Source organism: Pectinophora gossypiella, chromosome 21, assembly GCF_024362695.1.
Source record: "Pectinophora gossypiella chromosome 21, ilPecGoss1.1, whole genome shotgun sequence".
Classification (NCBI taxonomy): domain Eukaryota; kingdom Metazoa; phylum Arthropoda; class Insecta; order Lepidoptera; family Gelechiidae; genus Pectinophora; species Pectinophora gossypiella.
In genome coordinates this window covers 7,205,282-7,220,168 of record NC_065424.1, presented here as the reverse complement: position 1 = coordinate 7,220,168, position 14,887 = coordinate 7,205,282, and the positions used below count along the sequence as shown (strand labels likewise).

General features: G+C 38.1%; 1 protein-coding gene across 1 annotated transcript; it reads right to left on the bottom strand.

Annotated features, from left to right (window-relative positions):
• Window positions 1-614: 614 nt before the first annotated feature.
• On the bottom strand, window positions 615-4,230 carry LOC126376838 (piggyBac transposable element-derived protein 3-like). The gene is made up of 4 exons (XM_050024388.1): window positions 4,175-4,230; window positions 3,901-4,115; window positions 1,859-2,045; window positions 615-1,287 (listed from the first exon to the last, which is right to left on the bottom strand). The coding sequence occupies exons 1-4, from the start codon at window positions 4,228-4,230 to the stop codon at window positions 615-617; spliced, it is 1,131 nt and encodes a 376-aa protein (XP_049880345.1).
• Between the last annotated feature and the right edge of the window lie 10,657 nt (window positions 4,231-14,887).

Here is a 14,887-nt window from a genome sequence, read left to right as displayed (position 1 = left end):
CTCTCGAGTTCGAAATAGAAGCAATAATATTAAGATTTGTTACCTGATCCACCAGTCTGCGTGCATTTAAATCTACCCCTTTACAACCGAAAAAAATAATTTACTCCGATTTCTTTAAAACTCACATGACTTTTTCATGGATGCGTTCGTATCATATCAAAAATAAAGCGTGTGGCTTAGGAGATAGCACGAGATGTGAGTTCTGTCTAGTTTGGAGATATGGTTTGTTAATAATTAGTAAAATAATTAATTAAACAGTCTTTATTGTCATCAGTCATTTCTTAAAGATAAAGAGTTTTTAAACACTCTTTGACAAAACAATGAACAGGTTTAATAGAAAACTAAAATATTTCTTCTTTGCTTAGCTTATTAATCCTTTTTTTTTGGTACCTATAAAACTTATAAAAAATCAACAAAAACATTACCTTAATGTACTTAAATCTACTTTGGAATCACATGAGATCTTATTGATGTCTTACTCTCTTAAGACTTATGAAAAAGTTTGTAACAATTGTTGTCACGAGATAGACAAAGGTAGACATCGCATTACTCGCATTTTATTTTAGATCGACTGCCACAATCCATACGACAGGTCCCTCGGTGCCTTAATATAATCAAACACAGGCATGATCGTACCCGTCATGTCTTTTGGCTGTTGAAGGCATGCTTATAGGTTTGTAGATTTTCAAGGGCTGACTACGTTGACGTTCCTGTGGTTCAGGTTCATCTTCTCTGCGTTCTGATTCTGGAAGACACTTCAAACATTCTGCTACATCCAGGCGAAAGTCTAGTAAGGCCAATGTATCCTTTCGGCGGTAACCATTAGCTGTGCAGTCGTTTTTATAAAGCCTCCAAGCGTTTACACAAGCGAGATCTATAAAATGTACGAGAACTTTAAGAGTCCATTTTCTGGTTTTTATGAACGTCCTGTAATACTCTATTTGTTGATCTAGAACATCCACACCCCCCATCTTCTGATTATAGACTTCTATCACTTTTGGAGCCGAAATGTTGACGTAGGTTTTAGTATTTTTGTCCCAACGTTTCACAAGTGTAGCTTCTCCAACTCCCGTGCAGTTAGATGCCATCAAAACCGACTTATTGTCTTTCCATTTGACGATTGTAATGTCTTTACAGACGTACTGCTGCGTTTCACCACGAGCCATATTGATATCCTTCTTGAAATTGATTGTGGAACGATCAGGAATCCGGTTCAGCATTATTGTGCCAGTGCTGTGAAGGTTTCGCTTCGCCATTTCTTCCGCCAAAGGAACAGTTGTAAAATATCTGTCATGATACACACAACTGCCAGGTGGTATACTGAGAAAGATGGAGAATACCAGACGGGCCCAAACCAAGAGTTGTATCGCTGAACATAGTTTTAGCCCCTTGATAGATGGCAAAATCCAGCATTAGACCCTCACTGGTCGTCAAAACAAAGTTTTTGAGCCCTACTGGCCTTGGTTTATTTTTGACTACTTGGCGTAGTTTGCATCGACCAGTAAAAGGTATCATTTGCTCGTCTATCGAATAGTATCCTGGTGTTCTCTCTAATCTGTTACACGTTTCTTTGACCTTATTTATCATAGGTTGCACCTTCTACAAAGCATTATTTGTTTCGGCTTCTGTTGGCGTGTCACTCTCGACTACGTGAAGTGCATTGCGAAGAGTTAGAAATCTGTCTCTGGTCATGATGTCGCTGATCAATTCCAGTTTCATTCCAGTTTTCCAGTAAAAAGGAAGTCTTGGATAGGGAATACAGCCCATGGTTAGATGAACAGCATAGAGTTTTGTTATTTCAAATCTGGTAGTCTTGAGTTCAGCGCCCGTTTTGCGAAAGTGGTATAAATTCGTGCACCTAGCTACTTCTTCCAGAAATGATCCCCTGCTACTCGATGTTGTTGGAATAGGTGGTGCTGCTTCATCCACTTCAGGGGACTCATCACCAGAACGAGTTCCACTCTCTTCTAGGTGATGTAAGACACTCGCAACAATATCTTCTTCATCGTGATCAGCAAAATCCTCAATTTCCGAGTCATTACCATCTGCTAATATTTGTGCCACTTAGTTATCCGTAAGAAGTTTTCCTAAAAATAGAAAAAAAAAAACATAATAACACGATCACACGTACAGAAAAATCATTTTTAGGTACTAGAAAATTATGAATACCTATTTAGTAAGCATCACCTAACCTACACGATCGTGTGTCCTTGATTTTGAATCACAATATATCCTTAAGTAAGCATACTAGGTTCAAATTACATACAAATAGGTATAAAACAATACTTAAAGTAAGTAAATTGCACGTAAAATATATATAAATTGCATTATTTTAATGAAAAACCAAACACTTACCCGGGCGAGTTTGCGCGCCAAAAAATGCAGCCATCCTTCACATGCAGTGGTCGTGATTGACTGCCAAGTTCAAACTTGTTCGGAAGGGGCCCGCGTGTCCTTTTTCCAAGAAAGAGATAGTCTCACGATCGATCGATGCCGGTTGCGTCTCGAAAAGTAAATATGCGTACGCGCCAGAATTTTTGAAAATCAAGTCTCACTATCGTATCAAGTCGGTTGGCTACAAGTAATCTATATTTTACCAAAAAGTCCGCACCGATTATTGGTTGTTTCACATCTGCAACCACAAAGATCCATTGAAATGCTCTTCTCAATTTAAAGTCAAACACTAATAAGACCATAAGTTTTTATTGGTGTTCCGTTTATAGCATACAAATTATAACTATTACTTTATTTGAGACGTTGTTTATTATTTAAGGCCCATCGGGGCAACACTGAAACATTTGCTCCACTATCAATTAAAAAGTTCAAACCACTTTTTCTGTCCGTCACACAAAGGCGGTAATTTCCACACGGATTACAGCCTTCCGCCGCTGACTGTACCGTTTTGAAATGAAATGAAATGAAATTTATTCTGTGCATGGTATTTAGGTTACAAACAGCTGTTATTTTTCATTGAGTATCACCAAATACTGCCTTTTCAGGCATACACACAGATTATTTAAAAACAATAACAAATAATAATATCAATTTTACAAATAATCTACACACTTAATACATGCTTTCAATTATACACATAAAACCTGTTATTTGTAATCTAAATATTCTTTCACGCTGTAAAAGCATCTATCTGCAAGCCAGAGTTTAACTGCTACGCGAAACTTATTGAGTTTGCAGTCTTTGAAAGTATCCGGTAATTTATTAAATATTTTTATACACATGGGAAAGCAGTTATTAGAGGCAAGCGTTAATTTTGACAATGGCTTATACAACTTGTGCCTGTATTGAGACCGCAGAACACGAGTACTGACCTCTTGGCATTGTTGAAAGAGACTTTTGTATTTATAAACAAAAATACAGACATCTAAAATGTAAAGACTTGGCAAAGTTAGTAATTTATATTGTCTAAAATATGGACGACATGAATCAGTGACTTTAAGGCCGAAGATAGCTCGAAGACATCTTTTCTGTACTATAAAAACATTCTCGCTTTGACAACAATTTCCCCAGATAATGATGCCATAGCGTAATACAGAACTGACATATCCGTTATAGGCTATTATAGCGGCCTCAACAGAGACAATTTGGCTAACCCGTCTCAGCGCATACACAAACCTATTTACTTTAGAACAGGCGCCATCTACGTGCGCTTTCCAATTACAATGACAGTCTATAGTTATGCCCAAAAATGTTATGTTCTGAACCTCTTCCACCGGTTGCCCTTCATAGTTTATATTTAATTTCAATGGTTTCCCTTTATAAGTACGGTATTGCATGTATTTTGTTTTAGGTATATTTGTATATTTACTTTTAAGTTATTAATCGTGAGCCAATTTGTAATTTTAATAACGCTAGTACTACGCGTTCTTGACCTTGATTGATTACGTCTTTGGAAATAATTTTGTCTCCTATATCCATTATACTTTGTTTCCAAATTTTTTATTCTTTCGCCTAATTTGTTTATTTCTGCGATGACGCTATTCGAGAGGTCGGCATTCTCAACAGCCGCGACACCCGTGTTGGGACCTATGGTATCCCATACTTTGTCTGCAATGGTGGCTAGCGTGGCTATTTCCTTCGACTCCGAGACTGCTAATACTCTGCGAACGCCTCGGGGAAGGTGGTTTTGCCATAAAATAATAAGAGTTTCATCAGTTACCTTGCCTCTTGCATACGTCGCAACAGCTGCGAGGGCTTCTGGTCGTCGAGCTCCATTTCTGTAATGAGCTTCTGAATTTTCCTCCCTTCGGATTCTTCATAACTTTCCAACAGCCTTTCTTTTAGAGCTTGAAATTTACCACTTTACGGTTGAGACACTTCCGTCACTTGCAATATTGCTTGCGCGGTCGCGTGTCAAGCCAAGTTCAAGAAACAGAACTGGCGAGCCCGCACCGTGTGTAATATTACACGAACCATTTGGAGCCACTTTTGACCCCCTCATAAATGAAAAACTATTTCACATAAACGTATCAAATTTGGCTTATATATTAAGACTAACGAGATACATATGTGTTCTAAATTTCATAAGTTTATTTCAAACGGTTATTTAGATATTAATGTCCAAAAATCCTCATTTTTATCATTGACTGACTGACTGACTGACTGACCTATAGATCAAAATTCTAACCCAGTTCCAGATGACCTAGAGAGTTAAAATTTGGCATGCTAAATAAAATAAAAAAATAAAACTAGCAATTTTTAAATATTTAGATTCTATTATGAATTATGAACGCTTAACTAAAATACCTACATTACATTATCTAATGTTATAAGAAGATATTTTATGTTATACTGTTACTTATAAATAAATTCAGGACTGACCATTGAACTTGGCACCCATTTAGATCTCACTTCTTTTGTCGTTGAAGTCAACAACCAAGGCATTTATCATTGTATTGAACTTGGCTGTCATTTCACATTTATTTTTTGATTGGATCTGATTTTTCTACTTCAATTTGGTGGTAACCACTCGCTAGATCTATAGTACTAAAATACGTGACTTACTAAGTATGATCCATGTCCACTGTAGGAAGAGCATGATTCATGTGACCATTCCTGACACTGTGAACATTGAATCCAGTCCTCATTTCGGGGACTTGTATTTTTCCCTGCATGTAATATAATAGAAGTCCGTTTTCATTTTCTTTATCGTGGCTTCTACCAGTTTTTTTTGGTCTTTTTCCCTATCCTGACGTAGATTGCTTTGGATTTCATTTTCTTTAATGCAGATGACGATAACTTTGGATTTTTTACTTTCTTTTCTCCTAAGTTTAGTTTTGAGGTGTTCTTTTTTTCGTTTTTTTTTTTAATTTTTCATTTTGTTAAATTTTACGGGAGTGCTTGTCAATAATTCTGATTTTTGGGGCTTTCTTCGCTTGTTTGTCTTTTTTCTTCTGCCCTTTGTGGCAACGGATGAATTTCTTGAAGTATACTAGAATCTCTAGATCGATTCGTATAAATAAGGTGACATAGTTGGTCTGTCTATATACTTTCTGCAACAACAGATTGACTTGATGGAGCAGTTGGAATTTCCATTGGGTCTGTAAGTTTATGGCAATGTTAGAGGGGCGGCAGGATAAGGAAAATCCGATATGGACTCGAGAAAGAATAGAAGAGGCTATTTCAGCGATTGAAGTATTTAAATCAGCTGCAGTATTGAAACTTAAGAGAACAAACAAGCAATATTATTACGGTAATAAATATGATGTAGTGGAGGTAGGCACAACAAAGTTTTTAATATTAAAAATATATATCTACCGACTCGGTGGTTAAAATAGTGCCTCCAGAGGAATTTTATGCTATACTTTGTGAGGCCCATCAAGCGACGGGCCACGGTGGCAGAGATAAAATGCTGTATAATTTGAAATCCAGATATTTAATTCCTACTTCTCTTGTATTAGAATTTTTGAAACGGTGTTCGGTATGTCAATCTAAAAATAAATTCCCAAGAAAAGGTATCGTCGTTTGCCCGATTGTCTCTAGTGATTTTAACCATCGCAGTCAAGTTGATGTAATTAACTTATAGTCAACCCCCTGATGATGATGATGATGCTTCACAGTCGAATTCGACTACAGCGACAGCAAAAGCCGTCATCTGCGCAGGACATATTTAAGTGCGTAAGCGCGCGCGCATACACAGACGCTCTCTCGTCCGCCCACTCCTTAATCCGATGGAACGGATAGCCGCTACGACCGGAGGAGTGTTTGGAGAGATTACAAATGGCTATTACATTATCAAGACAACGAAACAAAATACAGCTTTCTGCGACCATTGAGTTCAAAAAGAGCTGCTGAAGTTGCAATAGAACTACTGAAAATTTTCCTGGAAGTAGGTTGTCCTTATATACTAAAAAGCAACAGTGGCCATGAATTTACTGCTACAATCGTTCAAGAATTAACTGCCTTGTGGCCGACATGTAAAATTATTAACGGTAGGCCTAGACATCCAGCGAGTTAAGGATCAGTTGAGCGTGCAAACCAAGATGTCGCAGCTATGTTACATTAAAAATTGGACGATCGGCTGTTATTTTGTGCAATTTCAAAAGAATTCCTCCTTTCATCGTACCATTAAACGTTCACCGTACAAAGCGTTATTTGGAACAGAACCAACAGGACTCCAATCTTACTCATATACCAACAAAATTACTTGGCATGTTAGTTACTGAAGAGGAGTTGGATCAGTTTTTCAAGCAGCAAAACGTATCAGCTGTAGAAAACGGTTATATTTCAGTACTGTGCTGTCGGCTTGACCTGTTTTGTAATCTGCCGGCACCACCATAGCGTACCGTAAATATAAGTAGAAAAGGAAAAGACACGTGTAGTGTACCACAGTTATTTTGTTTTAGAAATGAAAGCTGTTACAACAATCAACGAGCAACGAGACTAAAAAAATAAAAATAATCTTAATCAGTCCTCAGCTTCTCTTAGGAACTAATGAGTAATTGTTAAATACTTATATCATCATCAACAGTCTATATACGTCCCACTGCTGGGCACAGGCCTCCCCTCAATCAACCGGAGGGGGTATGGAGCATACTCCACCACGCTGCTCCAATGCGGATTGGTGGAGGTGTTTTTACGGCTAATAGCCGGGACCAACGGCTTAACGTGCCCTCCGAAGCACGGAATCATCTTACTTTTTCGGACAATCAGGTGATTCAAGCCTGAAAAGTCCTTACCAAACAAAGGACAGTCTCACAAAGTGATTTCGACAATGTCCCCATCGGGAATCGAACCCGGACCTCCAGATCGTGAGCCTAACGCTCTAACCACTAGACCACGGAGGCTGTTAAATACTTATATAATTAAGTCTTATAGGATAAAAAGGAACATAAACATCAGTCTTAAGTTGACAAAAACAATAAAATTTGGTATCCACATAGCTAATTAGGTATCAATATTCTTAGAGGAATGTTAAACAGGTACAAAAGAATCTAACAAAACGTTATCAGAATGTATGCTTGAAAAAATTCGTAGCGCCTTGCCAATTTCCTCTTTTTAACAAATAATCCTGAGGTAAATTGTTTACATAGTTGTAAGAAGGCTTCAGGGTTCCAATCCTAAACTAACAAATATTGGTTTAAGCCATCCAGCAATCACTGTTCTGGAAGCTGGTTTTACTTTTCTCTAGTTGTTATAAATAAGTTAAACAATCCCGAACTAGCTTTACGCCTATTAGATGACAACACTAACAAAGTGAATATCCATTTTATAATATCAAATTCGGAGTTCTGGTGCTTAAGTATCATCCACCCTCTTAGAGCCAAAAGCTGGCCAGAAGGTAATCGAGTCGCCCTTAATGCAACAGTGGTTGTCATCTACTTGTAACAAAGTCAGGTCGTGAATTCTTCTCCCCGAAGCAAGAAGCAACAATAGAGCACTAAATCTGAAAACCTGATAAATACTTGTCGTATCTGGATCGTTACATCTAACCCGGTGAATCAAATCCTGAATGTTCCGCACCTGAAAACGAGGAGATACATTCTCAGTTGACTTCATAGAGATTTCCCTTAGAATATTCTTCACGACTGGATGAGAGCAAATATTAGCTGCCCCTTCCGGATTAGCAAATGTAGCAATAACCGATTTTCTGACTAAAATTGTACTGTATGCTACTTTCTTAACTCGGAACAAATAGCTGAGATAACTTGCTACTTGATAGGGTGTGGGATTACTTGGCACAACATCCTTGGATCAGTCAAGTGCACAACTGTAGGCCACGATCACTTGGTGATCACACAGTGACGCATGTCTCATTGCTGCCTGGCAAACCACTTGCGATGGACGTAGAAGTAATTACGGCTGCGGCTATATATTTACTTTTCACAAGTATTACAGAAGTGTGTACCGTCACAAAGTTATAATTAAAAAAAAACCGACTTCAAACGCAAAACTAAAAAGCAATAAATAAATTTACTTTGCACAAAGTAATAAGTACGTATTTTCAATTAGTTAAATAATTATTTTATAATGGAGAATGGGCAAAATTGTATGGAGCGTGGGTTATCCGCGGCCAAGAACAATTCTAACATATATTCATATGAGGCGGTCCTACAATTACAGTAGAGAAATCTCAACGCCGAAATATACTTGAAAGTGGATAAAATACATTTTTGTTTTTGAGGACGATGTGCATAATTGAATAAGTATCTTAGCTTATTTTAGAGCAAAAACGGGAAAGTAAGATGAAATAAGAAGTCTTGGATAGTACCAACATGTATTTATCTATACTTATAATAAATCTGTAGAGAGGTCAATTCTGTACATTAAATATTTTTTCAAAATAACTATCAGGGGGTGATAAGTGGTCGATACTGATGCCAAAAATGCAATCAGTAAAATTTTTGTCTGTCTGTCTGTCTGTCTGTCTGTCTGTCTGTCTGTCTGTCTGTCTGTCTGTATGTTCCTTATAGAAACAAAAACTACTGGACGGATTTTAATGAAACTTGGTACAATTATTCTTCACACTCCTGGACAGGTTATAGTATACTTTTCATCACGCTACAATCAATAGGAGCAGAGTAGTGAAGGGAAATTCTTTTGTATGAAAAATCTAAACCATTTAAGTTAGATGTTTGAAATTTGTCATGCAGGTACCTTAGATACCGCAGAGGTGTACTAAGAAAGGAATTCCCGAAATTCCCACGGGAACGGGAATTAGCGGGAAAATCCTTTTGTATGAAAAATCTAAACCACTCAAGTTAGACGTTTGAAATTTGGCATGCAGGTACCTTAGATACCGTAGAGGTACACTAAGAAAGGAATTCCCGAAATTCCCACGGGAACGGGATTAGCGGGAAAATCCTTTTGTATGAAAAATCTAAACCACTCAAGTTAGACGTTTGAAATTTGGCATGCAGATACCTTAGGTACCGTAGAGGTGCACTAAGAAAGGAATTCCCGAAATTCCTACGAGAACGGGAATTAGCGGGAAAATCCTTTTGTATGAAAAATCTAAACCACTCAAGTTAGACGTTTGAAATTTGTCATGCAGGTACCTTATGTACCGTAGAGGTGCATTAAGAAAGGAAGTCCCGAAATTCCCACGAGAACAGGAATTAGCGGGAAAATCCTTTTGTATGAAAAATCTAAACCATTCAAGTTGGATGTTTGAAATTTGTCATGCAGGTACCTTAGATACCGTAGAGGTGTACTAAGAAAGGAATTCCCGAAATTCCCACGGGAACGGGAATTAGCGGGAAAATCCTTTTGTATGAAAAATCTAAACCACTCAAGTTAGACGTTTGAAATTTGGCATGCAGGTACCATAGGTACCGTAAAGGTGTACTAAGAAAGGAATTCCCAAAATTCTCACGGTAACGGGAATTAGCGGGAAAATCCTTTTGTATGAAAAATCTAAACCACTCAAGTTAGACGTTTGAAATTTGGCATGTAGGTACCATAGGTACCGTAGAGGTGCACTAAGAAAGGAATTCCCAAAATTCTCACGGGAACGGGAATTAGCGGGAAAATCCTTTTGTATGAAAAATCTAAACCACTCAAGTTAGACGTTTGAAATTTGGCATGCAGATACCTTAAGTACCGTGGAGGTGCACTAAGAAAGGAATTCCCGAAATTCCCACGGGAACGGGAATTAACGGGAAAATCCTTTTGTATGAAAAATCTAAACCATTCAAGTTAGATGTTTGAAATTTGGCTCGCAGGTACCTTAGATACCGTAGAGGTGCACTAAGAAAGGAATTCCCGAAATTCTCACGGGAACGGGAATTCGCGGGAAAATCCTTTTGTATGAAAAATCTAAACCACTCAAGTTAGACGTTTGAAATTTGGCATGCAGGTACTTTAGTAAACTTAAAGCTTAGTTGCAACAGGATATTACAAAATTCCCACGGGAACGGTAGTTAGCGGGAAAAAACATTTGTATGAAAAAATCAAATCTAAATAAAAGGAGAAATTGACTGTCTCAGTGACTGACATATCAACGCATAGCCTGAACGGCTAAACGTAGGCTTTTGAAATTTGGAAGGGACATAGCTTAGGTACCGTAGAGGTGCACTAAGAAAGGAATTCCCGGAATTCCCACGGGAACGGAAATTAGCGGGAAAATCTTTTTGTATGAAAAATCTAAGACGCTTGAAATTTGGCATGCAGGTACCTTAGTTAACTTAAAGCTTAGTTATTGATATATTGCAAAATTCCCACGGACACGGGAGTTAGTGGAAAAAAAACATTTGTATGAAAAAATCGAAACCGCGTAAGATAGATGTTTTCAATTCAATTCAATTAAATTATTTATTGCATTCCATGTAGTACAATGGGGTGTTACATAGGCATAGGAACTAAAACATGGACCCTGTAGGGCACAGCAACGTTGAAGGGAAGAGAGGAAGTGTGTATTAAAATTAAAACTCAATGAACAATTAATTAAAAAGAAATCAATTCAATCAATTGATTCAATCTAGCATGCATGCATACCTTAGTAAATATAAAGTTTATTTTTGGCTGTATTTTGAAAAATGGGAGTTATTGGGAAAAAAATTGTACTTATGAAAAAATCTAAACTGCATAAGTATGCACTCCCACACACACAAAGATCTCTCTCTTATATAACACGCCACGCGAACGAAGTCGCGGGCAAAAGCTAGTTACTTAATAATACAACACAGTAAGTAAGAAAGAAAGAAAGAATCTCAGTTTGCTTCTCGTCATTGGTTGTTACGTACATCTGCTTCGCTGATGGGCCGTATTTGCTGTAAGCTATTGCTGCCGTTCGCGCTATCTCCTTTCTCCGTTCTTGACAGACTTCGTGACGTTTCGTTTTTGCATTTCGCTCCGATATGACCAAACTCGTTACGACCGAACTCATTACAACGAAAACATTTCAAGCCTTTATTTCGATGTGGATAATTATTCGATGTATGTTCCAGTTGTCCACAATTAGGGAATCCAATCCCGCACGAATATCGTGATGACTGGAAAAAATACATACTTTTCGTCTTAATCTGCTACGTTTATGAATTTAGAAAGAATCTTTATTCTAATTTAGATAAAAAAGTACAGTAGTAGTTACGTAAACATACAGTTTAACAACAAAAATATTCCAAACAGTTAATACCATCGAATTTGAAAGATTAAACTTTAAATATCCTCTTTATTTAGGAAATTTTTGAAAGTATTTACGAAGAAATGATAAATCGTAAAGTTTCATCTTTCAAGTTCGACCTTATTTTGTTGCACATATATCCAGCGGCTGAAAACGCACACTCAGCTTCTACACTTGTGGGCGGAATCGACTTTACATAGTTAAAAGCAGCTTCTAAAAAATTTTCCTCTATTGCCCCCGCATTCAAAAAGCGTCATCTCACGTTTCAATGTCAGATTCAGGTTAAGCGAACTGGTTCGGGTGTGTACAGCTTGAGATGAAAATGCGGCTGTCCATTCATTACGAAGACTGCGCTCTAATTAATCTTCTAATGTTGGGGACGGTTCACGGTTTTTAGACAATTGCGCTAAACGTACGTTGTCGTGTTCATCATCGGACGGAACGGGTTCATCAACTCGCTGGCTATCGGTTTGTGGTTGAGATTGCGCGTCACACACGAAAATGCCCTGTAAAATTAAACGTTTACACATATAAATACATATTAATCATAGAGCGTCGTCTCTCGTCAAAATTAATAGCTACTGGCTTCCTGCCTCGCAGTTTCACACGCGGGGTTTAGATTATCGCATCGCATCATCGGATCCCGCAATTGCGGAATCCCGCGTTTGCGGGATTGGATTCCCTATCCACAATTAAAGCACCGTACACTTTTTGTATGCATATTTCTCTGTTTATTTCGATCTTCGTTATGCATAATAGTCGAACTTTTCTTTGTTTTTTCTTTGTAGGTTTCGTACAACTTCAGTTTTTCTTTTAACTCGGGATACGATGTGACGCCGTACAATAATATCTTGTTAGATTCACTATCCACAATACCGTCGATTATGTTCTGGATTGCCACGTAATCCTTTAGCTTACCGCGTTTTGCCATAGCTTTCATCTCAAGCATAATATAATCATAACAGCTTTCATCCTTCCGTTTCTTACGATCACTCATAATTTCATGTCCTTCTTTTGCGTCGACCAGGTCGGGGAATTCTTTCGATAATGCCGTCTTCAATTCTTCATAAGTCTTAAAGGTTTTTTCCGACTGAAACCATGTCGCCGCTGTAGAAATTAGAGATCTCCGTGCTATAAGTAACTGCTGCGTTGGGGACATGCCGAAAATTTCCGAGTTGTCTTCAATTTCTTGTGCCCACCTAGACACAGGTTAAATTTTGTCCTTGCTGGTGAACTAGGTATAGCTTCTTGTACAAACATGAGATCGACGTGTTGTCGTAGACTTGAACATGACGTTCCCGTCGTGGGGCCTGCACCTGCATCGTTGCGTCGTCGTAGTCGTCGTGGGACACGTCACCTCCTCCCTCACGTTGTTCGGAGCCGGTGTCCAAGTCGTGTTCTTTGTCGTCGTCGGTAACCTCCGTGGTCTGTTGCCGGAGTAAAGATCCAAACACCTTATTCGCCACTTTCACAGCGTGACGGGACGCCACTGCACCATGTAGTCGTTGTGAAAAGAAAATATGCACGCACAATGGCCTCGTGTGCGCGCCGCGTGCTGTTACTGTTCGTCGTCGTGTATTCCGATCACACCCCGATGAATGTACACGAAAAACTCGCACATTCCATCCCGGACGAGCCCCCAAAAGTATTGTGGGGTGATAATCAGAATTAAACAGGCTTTACTCAATATCTTCTTTTATTTTTCTCCCAAAAAAACCTTTACACGGTGTAACACGTCTTACCGCCATCTTAAAAATTATATTTCCTCCTCTAATATCCTCCCCTGTCCCTTTCATACTTCACGCTTTTATTCTCTTACTCTTTCGCACATGCTCATATGTCATCCTGATGTCGTTCCGTTCCTTTCCTACAGAAATATGATGAAATACGGTGTCGCCGTAACACGCGGTGATAAGACGCGTACGCCGATGATTGCGTCGCCCCGCCGCCGTAATAATCCCGATGAAAATTGACTTATGATGATGGTGTTGATGAATTGATGATCCGATGATGATCGGCGTCTAATCCCACAGACCGCGATGTGATGATTCTGAACTTGATTTTGATTCGTTATCCGTAATCCTTAATCGTGCTGATATATTTAGCTTCTTGGAATTTCTGTTTCCAATCATGCTGAAATATCTTCCCCTCATGGGCCACCAAAAATGTTCCAAATAGGTGGTTGATATGGTGATCTGAATAATTTGATGATGAATAATTGAAACTAACAATTGACTTGAAAACTGTCTATTATGCTTCTTCATTCATTTGTAGTAAGTACTGATTCGTTTTCTCGGCTTTTTACACGAAAATTTAGAGACTGAAAATAGTAATATTCTAAAACAAATATTAGCTGCTAGACCCATGTGACAAATATGCGCATATGGAACCTCGAGGCGTGCTCTACGCACACGCGTAGCTATCACGAAAGTTGTACCAACGAATGTGCTATCAACACGCCAGCTGTGTCTCGCTGTCCACACGAATGTGCGCACCGGTAACGCGTAGTGTGTTCATACAAACGCATCGACGGACCGGCGGACGCGCCACGCCGGTCCATACAATCTCGATACAATAGGTACTGCGCGGCCGTCTCGCTTACGGTGTGTTCACACTGCACTTATCTAACGCCTTTTTATTGAAATTGTATAATATATTTCTACATATTATATACCTAACTTTTAAATTACCTTGCTTGTATGTGTCTTGTTCTGGTAATTGTATTGGTGTGTAATTTAAATGGCCTGAAATATTTTTTTGTCCTATATCTACCTCCAACCTCCAAAAATTCAAATAAACGCACCGAACAGCAATCAGAGCTATTCAAGACTACAAAGATTTTTAAAATTAAAAAGAAATGATAGTTTTAAAATTTACTTTTGAGTAATTAAAAAAATAATTTGAAAGTGTAACAGTTTTTGTTAAATATAGTTTAAAATAAAATATTTTAATTAAGTTCTCACAACATCTTTATTACAATACAATATACGTAGAACACAGGGGCACAAAAGTAAGTCTCTCTTTTATCTTTATTTTTTGGTTTGCAAGAATAAAATGGTGCTAATACCTGTAGGCACCATTTAATTTTAAGTTATAACCTCATTAGCTAATCCGCCGAAAAGAAAGGGAGGCACACTGGATCGGATTTGAAAAAAGGAACCTACGATTTTTTTTGTCAAAAACCATTATTTTGTTATGCTAATCGATAGAAAAAAGCGATACACTCAACATTAAATACTTGTGTTTTTACCGAAAAACTAATATTTAACGAGATATGATGACAAATGTGTTTTTTACTATGGAACTAAA

What these genes read in the sequence shown, in the direction of transcription:
- LOC126376838 (XM_050024388.1), bottom strand. Translation starts at nt 4,230, where the DNA reads ATGGAGCTCGACGACCAGAAGCCCTCGCAGCTGTTGCGACGTATGCAA. An exon ending in CGACGTATGCAAGAGGCAAG is followed by an intron (nt 4,116 to 4,174) that starts GTAACTGATGAA and finishes AGGCGTTCGCAG; the next exon opens with AGTATTAGCAGTCTCGGAGT. An exon ending in TTTCTGGAAGAAGTAGCTAG is followed by an intron (nt 1,288 to 1,858) that starts GTGCACGAATTT and finishes GTATCATGACAG; the next exon opens with ATATTTTACAACTGTTCCTT.